General features: G+C 33.1%; 1 protein-coding gene across 1 annotated transcript; it reads left to right on the top strand.

The window, feature by feature from the left end:
• The first annotated feature begins 2,138 nt into the window (after window positions 1-2,138).
• LOC110783811 (protein ASPARTIC PROTEASE IN GUARD CELL 1) lies at window positions 2,139-4,168 on the top strand. The gene has a single exon (XM_021988201.2). The coding sequence runs from the start codon at window positions 2,306-2,308 to the stop codon at window positions 3,836-3,838; it is 1,533 nt and encodes a 510-aa protein (XP_021843893.2). The 5' UTR covers window positions 2,139-2,305; the 3' UTR covers window positions 3,839-4,168.
• Window positions 4,169-9,573: the final 5,405 nt, after the last annotated feature.

The raw sequence follows: 9,573 nt of genomic DNA, 5'->3' as shown, positions 1-9,573 counted from the left end.
TATTATTAAACGTCGGGCGGTAATATGACTAAAGTATCAAGACCCGCCCAAAGTTGTGGAACTTTGCGGGAAGTTGTCTAACCAAAGAAATTCAAAGCCACTAGCATTCCATCTCGCTACAAGATGTGTCAATGTATTATTTGCCCTCCGAACACGGGGAAACTAAAAGAAATAAACCCTACTTTCATACGAAGTATTAGTTATATTGTCATAAAACAACATTAATAGGGTAAAACCTTTCTACCATTTAAATAATGTGAAAATAAGCATGAAAAATAGGCTCAAATAAACGACCACAACCTCATATCTGTAAGTTTTGAAAGAGACTTAACTAACTAAAGCATTTTCTAACATCTCACTCTTTTTTGAAAGGGACTCGTGCTATATTGTTCGAAGATGACATAGTCAATTAAAGGCATATTCTAACAAAAATATGATGAATTTCCCCATCTTTTAATTGGTGTATGAAGATTGCTTTTGCATATCAACTCAAAATATTGTGTCAAAACTATTGAATTCAAACCATTAAAAAGAAAGCATGTTAGATGTTACCCAACCAAGGGCCCACTTTTAGCACTAGACCAAGAGAAAAACCAAACTAAGACTAAATGTTTGATTCAACTTATTGTGATTGAAATTATTTTGTAAGAAAGCACTTATATTTGTTTTACTAGAACCAATTGTTTTGAACTCATTTTGTGTATAAAAATATCTAAAAAAATAATTTTGTCGTCCGAACTTATTTAAACTTTTGTCTCAAATCAAATTATACTTTATACTAATAGATAGACCATAACACAAAAACCAACCGATTAGCATTTTAATTCTCCAAAATACTTCATCTTTTAAACCCGTTAATTTCAATTAAATCTCCCACATTTCGTAAAAAAAAAAACTAACTAAAAATTAATGTTATTAATGTAGTAACCTGAAACATCGCCCGGGCACAAAAATTAGCAACTAATTAAATAGATGTGGAATGGGCATAAAAAGGTCAAAATAAAAGCCCACAATAATATACTTCGTACTTCGTATCCGGTAGGTTTCAAAAGGGACTTAACTAATTAAAGCATCTGCTAACATCTCACTCGTTACAAAGGGATCGCGTGCTATGTTATTTATAGAGGACTTAATCAATTCAAGACATATTCTAACAGAAACGTAATGAGTTTTTTTTTATCTTTTAATTGGTATATGAGGATTGCTTTTGCAAATCAAATCAAAATATTGTAGCAAAACTATTGAATTCAAACCATTAAAAGAAAGCTAGTACTCGTAAATAGTAACCCATGTTACCCATCTAAGGCCCCACTATTAACACTAAACTAAGAAAAAAACCAAACTAACACTATGTTTGATTTAACTTATGTTGATTGACATCATTTTTTGTATAAAAGTACTTATATTTATTTTATTAGAATTAGGAGTGATCGTTTTGAACTTATTTCGTTTGAAATATCTAAAAACAATAATTTTATTGTCCGAATTTATTTAAAATTTTCCTTCTCAAAATAAAGTATAATAAATTGACCATAACACAAAAATCAATCAATTTAACATTTGAAGTCTTCAAATACTTCATCTTCTAAATACGTTAATTTTAATTAAGTCTCCTACATTTCATTACTCTATCGCCATATAAAATAATAATCCCAATAACATCTTGGCCTATATTTTTTTTGGTGTATTACCCGGTTCACCCTTAGGGTTAATCCGGATTCGGGGAGAGTTTTGAGTGGATGTGTTCCAGGCCCCTCCCAGTTGTTGTTGTGGACTTGTGGGGTATCGAACACAGGTCCTCCCTACCAAGTTCATCCTCAATCACCACTAAACCAACAAGCAATTTGTAACATCTTGACCTATATTAATTAAAACTGAAGGTTTATATACGATAATTTATATTGTTGCGTGTAATTTATTTACACCATTTTTTTAATAATAATAATCCTTTTTTTTTTTTTTTGACGGGAATAATAATCCTTAATACTATAGAAAAACACTAATTTATTATGATTTGATAAGAAAAGAAACTACAATAATTTCTTCCAACCGATAGACTTTGAAAAGGGACCTACTTTGCATTTTAGTTTTCCAAAATAAATAAATAAATAAATTGTTTCTTTCTTTCTTTTCATTTCTTTCTTTCTTTGCATTCATCTCCACCTTCCCCTCTTTTTTGTATTCTTCCCCAACAATTATGACGTGACTTTCTCCCTCCTCCTTCAATATAATCTTCCTCACTCACTACTCTCTTCCTCACTCTTTTTCTTTCTTTTCTGTAAAAAGAAAAAAGAAAGAAACAAAAATGGCTGAAAATACCAAATTTTCCAGAATTCTTCATCTTCTTCACTACACTATCTTCACACTCTCTCTCTTTCTCTTCTTCATCTTCCCATCTCTTTCTATTTCCATTTCCAGTTCCACCCCTTTTACTTACAACTCTCTCGACATCTCCTCCTCTATTCAGTCAACTCTCAGCCTCTTCTCCGCCGACAACCACCAACTCCCACCCCAGCACCACCACCACCACCACAAACACAGCAACCATGTCTCTGTCTCTGGTTCAGGTTCACTCTCTGTTGAAGTTCACCCGCGTATCTCCCTCCACGCGGCGCACCACTACACTAACTACAAAGCCATGACCGAGTCCCGCCTTGCTCGTGACTCAGCCCGAGTCAAATCGCTCATTTCCAAGGCGGAGCTAAAACTCCGAGGAATCTCACGGGCGGACCTTATGCCGAAAGTAAACGACGACACCATCCTCACGGCGGAGGATTTAGAAGCGCCGGTGTCTTCCGGGACCAGCCAAGGCTCCGGCGAGTACTTCTCACGCGTTGGTGTGGGGTCCCCTTCGAAGGAGTACTACATGGTTATCGACACAGGAAGTGACGTCAGCTGGCTCCAATGTCAGCCTTGCTCCGACTGTTACCAGCAGACTGACCCGCTCTACACTCCGTCGTCTTCCGCCACCTACTCCCCGCTCACGTGCAGCGCACGTGAATGCTCCACCCTCGAAGTCAGCGCGTGCCGTAACAGCGCGTGTCTTTACCAGGTTTCCTACGGGGATGGGTCCTACACGGTGGGGGAGTTCGTCACCGAAACGGTGTCGTTTGGTTCCTCCGGTAGTGTTCCGAAAGTTGCTATTGGTTGTGGGCATGATAATGAAGGGCTTTTCGTCGGTGCTGCCGGGCTTCTCGGGCTTGGCGGCGGGCCCTTATCGTTACCGTCGCAAATAAAAGCGAGTTCGTTTTCATACTGTTTAGTAGACCGTGACTCGCCTAAATCGTCGTCGCTTGAGTTCAACTCAGTCCAACCCGCCGCCGGGTACGTCACCGCTCCCCTCTTAAAAAACAACAAGCTCAACACGTTCTACTACGTCGGTCTCGCCGGATTCAGCGTCGGCGGCCAACAAATCTCCATCCCACCCACCCTCTTCGAAATGGACGAGTCAGGTTCCGGCGGAGTAATCGTCGACTCAGGAACCGCCGTAACTCGCCTCCCAACTCAAGCCTACAACTCCCTCCGAAACGCCTTCACTCGGTTAACCCCACACCTAAAGTCAACCACAGGGGTCGCCCTCTTCGACACGTGTTACGATTTCTCATCAATGAGCAGTGTCAAAGTCCCTACGGTGGCGTTCCACTTCGCCGGCGGCCAATCCCTCGATTTACCGGCGAAAAACTACCTAATCCCGGTAGACTCATCGGGAACTTACTGCTTTGCATTCGCTGAAACGACGTCGTCTATGTCGATTATAGGGAATGTGCAACAACAAGGGATACGTGTCCACTACGATCTTGCTAGATCTCAACTTGCTTTTTCGCCGAATAATTGCTAACGTCTTTATTTATAAAAATTTAGAAAATGTAATGTAATGTAATAATAATATTAATTTTTATTTAATAATTTGAAAAGGAAAATGAAGATGTACAATTACGATTGTATCCTTTGTACTAGTAGTAGTAATAGTGGGGAGTGTTGAAATTACAAATATAGGGTTAGATTTTGAAAGAATTAGATTCCCTTGTGGTTGGGTAAGTGTTGTAAAAGTAGTGTGGGCCCACTTGAAATAAGTTTATTTTTTTCGTAGTTATGTTTGTGGGTCCCACTCCCTTGCATGGATTTTGACGGGTTTGTTGTTAATGTTGATTTAACAAGTACTGTACCACTCGTGTAGTAATTGTCCATTATACTATCTAGGGTTATTTTTTTGCTATTTAGTTTTTTATTGTTGTAATACTTTACTAGTAATTTGAATGATTTATTAAAAAGATTTGGTACTAACTTTCATGTGATTTTCCCATGGTTTCGTGTTAGTCATTTGGGATCTTGTTTTGAAAATATGCAAATTATAACAAATACTCTCTCTAATTTTTTTATAGCCGCAACATACTCATCTATACGGTATTTAAAAAGTGGTACTTGAGTGAGATCACAATCATTTTAATCACATAACCAACATAAGTTGGTGGAGTTGGTGGAGAACTCACCTTGTGACTTGGAGGTCACAAGTTCGAGCCCCATCAACTGCAAAATGCTTGGGAGTGGCTCAAGCGATGACATGCGGAGGTGGACTGGTTAACCTGTGTTAGGCGCTGGTTCAGTTAGGGTCCCTTCTTCTTACCTATTAAAAAAAAAATCATTTTAATCACATAACTTATTTCTTAGGTGTAAAATTGTAACTTTCGGTGAGAAATGTTTACATTTTAGGTGTGTTGCAACTATTGTGAAATTTCCATTTTAGGGAAGTATTGCAACTATATAGAAATGGAAGAAGTATATTAGTATCTATTTGATTACTTTTCATAACAAATTATAACTCCTTTTGTGATGTAGTTACGAAATACAATCAAAGTTGACAAGTTTGACTATATAAAGTCAAATGCGGTACTTAAAATTAATTGAAGAAGTGTAAATTATGTAACGAGTTAGGTGAAAGTTACTCCCTCAGTTTCTTTTTGTTGGTTACTTTTGAACTTTTGCACGTTTATTAACGTATAATAAAGATTCTTTTACTTTTTTATTAAAAAATAAACTCAACTAAAACCCCAATCCACTAATCATTACAACAACCAATAAGATTGTTTTATTTATCAAAATGAACCAGTAATGCAAAAACACATAGATTGCTAACTTAACATACTTGGAAATTGTAAAGAAATTTAATGAGTTGAAAAAATTGGACCAATTAAAATTAAAAGTTGGCACAAAAAATGATAGTATAATAAGTTTATAAAATAAAATATTCTCCCACATAACAAACATTGTGAAACACCCTAAAAAGAATACGTAACAAACAAAAAGAAACGGAAAAAGTAATTGGCAGAGATATATGAAAGCCTGTCATTTTCTAGCATTTAAAAGAACCAACTAATCGAACTAATTAATGATGTACTCTTTTCACTGGTCAATTAAATATAGATTTATCAGAACTCAGAAGTGCACTTATATGAGTTTATAAGACTCGCTTGAAGTTAAAAGACCTCGTATAAATTTGGTACTAACTTTCATGTGATTCTTCCACGGTTTAGTGTAAGTTATTTGGTATATTATTTTGAAAATATGCAAATTATAACAAATAAAGAGTACGAATTAGTATATCAGTATATATTTGATGACTTTTCTGATGTAGTTATAAAATACAATCAAAGTTGACAAGTTTTGACTGTAGAAAGTCAAATACGTTACTTAAATTTTGGACGGAATTGAAGAAGTATTTTCATTTAGGACTATAAGCTATAAATTATGTAACGATTTAGGCAAAAGTTAATCGTCAAATATATATAGAAACATGTCATTTTCTAGCATTTAAAAGAACCAACTAATCGAACTAATTAATGATGTACTCTCTTCACTAGTAAATGAGATTTGGACTTATCAGAAATGTATACAATTATATGAATTTTCGAGACCTGATAGAAACTTATTAAACCTTTAAATTTATATTTTAAGACGAGAGAATCTAGATGTTATATTTTTGAAAGCCGTGATTAATGCAAGGGTAATCACATTAGCTTGACGTAAATAATCGAAAGCAAAAAGAGATTGATTGTTGTAAAACTTTTACTCCGTACTTAAGAAGGTAGTTTGCAATTAAAAAAGGCATAAAATGATATTCCCAACAAAGTACTTTATATGCCAAACATAATGGGGCATTCCCTCTCTTTTTACTGATTAAATTGAAGTAGTAATTGATTTTTATTTTTTTTGGACTCAAAAGTAGTACGAAGTACGGAGTACTATCTTTGTTTCAAAAGCAGTACTATCCAATTCTGTACGATAAAAATTTTATAAAAATTTGATATTTATAAAATAAATTTTGAGACGAATCTAACAAGATATCTCATGAAATTTTTTGATAGATATAATAGTGAGAATTTACGGTCAAAATTTTAATTATTGGACACATTTTTCAAAGTGTAAGAACTTAATGAAACAGAGGTAGTAATTGATTAAAAAAAGAGTCCATTATTAAATGTTACTCGTACTTTTCTTTTCATATAGAGTTACTTTTTTGTTAGTCCCTTTTGAAAAAAAATCTTATTTGTCCAATATTTATTACCATGATACCCTATAAATATCTAAATGATTCACTTGTTACTACTTACTAGTCCAAATAAACCTTTATCTCTATTAAACCGTTTAACTATTTCTTTTTCTTACCCACATGGGTTAAATTCTAATGAGATTGGAGTATGTTTAAGTGTACTTATGTTGGATTGTTTTAGATTTTAAAAGAGACAAAGATTTATTCTCATCGACTTATTCTTATTCTTATTAAATCGGATCAGAAAAATCAGATCAGAGTAGAACAACAAAAAGCAAAAAATACTCCCATAAACCAATCTGACAAGTTTTGTGTAAGACCGCCTTACCGAAAAGACCGTTTTGATTGCTTAACTAATTGATTCCATTTACAAAATACCAATGTAATCTTTTGTATATATATGAACACCTTATATAAAAATTTATAAAAATAATCAGACCAGACCAGACCAAACTAGGAAAAAATTATACTAAGAAATTTCAAAACAATCCCCTTGATTGGCATATTAAGTGGCATTCTCGTAATTATAATAAAAAAATATACAATCTAAAAAGTGCGATGTGCAATATATTTGATATTTTATAAAAATAAAAATAAAAGAAAATAATTTTAATAATAGAAAGAGATTGTATATTTAAATATATAAATTGTATATTTTGATAATTTATTTACGAAAATAATTTTTAATATATTTCACTCGCCAATTATGGAGATTGACTAGGCGGAGCTCAAAGTGGTTAGAACTTAGAACCTAACATTAAGAAGATAGTGTAAAATGGTTGGACCTAGAAAAGTTAATTTGTTGACAAAATAAGCACAATGTAAAAAGTAAAAGAGAGTGGTGGGAAGTTATCTTGGGCTCCAGGCTACCAGCCCTAAAAGGTCCACACTCACCCAATTTATTACATTGATTGGCGGAGACTACATTTACTCCATTGGCCAGCCTGTGATCAGATAAGGATCATTGATTCATTTATCTTGAAATAAGGTGTGATTTTTATAACTTATCACTTGGTTGTAGATTTTTATATTACTCTCTCGTCCCACATTACTTGTTATAACGTATCTTTATATAAAGTTTTATGTGATAAATAGTTATTTGATTGCGATTCTTGAAATTTTGACAGGGTACTTGTTGTGCTCACTCTTACTTAAAACTGAAGTCTATGACAATAATGAAAGTAAGCGATTAAGAAACCGTTTTGTTTGGTGTAAAACTTTTCAATGAAAAATAATTTTCCAATGGAAAACATTTTTCATAAGAAAACACAATTTTAAAATATATAATTTTCCTTTGGAAATTTTGGTATTTACTACCTTTAAAATACACCACTTTTGTATTTACTACCTTATTAAATTTTTATTTTAAATTACTACCTTAAACTTCCAGATTTTTTTTATTTACTACCACTTTACAGTTTTTTCATTTTAAAATTAAGATATCTCTTTCGTTTCTTAATCGTTTAAAGTAATTCGAAGTTCATTATTTTCCTTTTTCTATAGGGATTTCATTGAGAATGTCATTTCAAAAAAATTCGTTTGATAATTCATAAACATTTTAAAATTTTAAAAATAATATTTAATTTGTTTAAACTTTTACGAAATGTTAAAAGGTAAGATCCCTATGGAATCCTTACATATAAATGAGAAGAATGGGCTTTGAATCACTTAAAATGATTAAGAAACGAAAGAGATATCTCAATTTTAAAATGGAAAAATTGTAAAATGGTAGTGAATACAAAAAAAATGGAACTTAAAGGTAGTAATTTAAAATAAAATTTTCATAAGGAAGTAAATACAAAATTGGTGTATTTTTAAGGTAGTAAATACCAAAAAATCATTTTCCTTTGTTTGGTTCCTTACAAGAAAAGTAATAGAAAAAGGAAAATGGGTGAAAATTGATGGGAAAAAGAAAGATGGATGTAAGGAGGAAATATGGCAAAGTGGTTTCCATTACTTTCAGATGGAAAATGTTATTCCTCTTATGAGAGAGTTATAGAAAATTATTTTTCATCCTTTGTCAAACCAAACAACGTAAAAGATTTAAAAGGGGAAAATCGTTTTCTATGTAAACGTTTTACACCCTATCATACGTAGCCTAACTACTTATTCAATTACGCGGACATCGATCTCTCTTCTTTTATCAATGTGAAGTACTCACACGTGTTGTTTTGTTTGACAAGGAAAAATCAATTTCCATAAAAACGTTTTACACCCTACTAGCCTAACTGCTTAGCCAATTACACGAACATCTATCTGTTTTCTTTTATCAATGTGAGATACTCACACGTGTTATTTAGAAAACAATTTAGGAAGACAATGGTTTAACGCGCGAGTAACCTTGGCCCTCAAATGCATAATATCATCTTGGCATGACTGCTGAAAGCCTAAAATGCCGAAGATTAAAAAAAGTTAATGAACCAAATTAGCACTTTAGTTGGTTAAATAATTAGGTTAAAGTTAGTGGTAGACGACTGGTTATGTTGCCATCAATCACGGCCTAATAATGCATGCCACTCTTCTTCTAACCTTTCTTCTTTCTTTTGTTTGGTAGGTAACTGGTTTTTAATAACAAGTCTACTGTCTACATTACAAACGGGGGGAGAAGAGATAATTAATACTTCCTCCGTCTTTTAATACTCGCAACGTTTGTTATTTTCACGCATGTCGATGCACAACTTTGATTATTTATATCTTAAATTATCTTTATGCAAAAATTATAAAAAGTTGATATTTTGAAAATACACATTGAGACGAATCTAACAAGATCCCATATGACTATGTTTTATCTTATATAGCAAACACTACGAATAGTCAAAGTAGATTATATGAATAGTGACAAAACTCCAAACGTTGCGAGTATTAAAAGACGGAGGAAGTACAAACTTAGCTATTGTGACCTATTATACACATTCCCTCGATTTTAATCATGTCAATTAGGAAATCAAATCACTGGTGAATAAATGAGTTTGTACTTTAGAGTTTTGATTTTATTTAAAGAGTAAGGAGAAAAGAAAAAGAGGTAC

Source organism: Spinacia oleracea, chromosome 5, assembly GCF_020520425.1.
Source record: "Spinacia oleracea cultivar Varoflay chromosome 5, BTI_SOV_V1, whole genome shotgun sequence".
NCBI classification, from domain to species: Eukaryota; Viridiplantae; Streptophyta; class Magnoliopsida; order Caryophyllales; family Amaranthaceae; genus Spinacia; species Spinacia oleracea.
This window is presented reverse-complemented; position numbering and strand designations above follow the sequence as displayed.

What these genes read in the sequence shown, in the direction of transcription:
- LOC110783811 (XM_021988201.2), top strand. Translation starts at nt 2,306, where the DNA reads ATGGCTGAAAATACCAAATTTTCCAGAATTCTTCATCTTCTTCACTAC.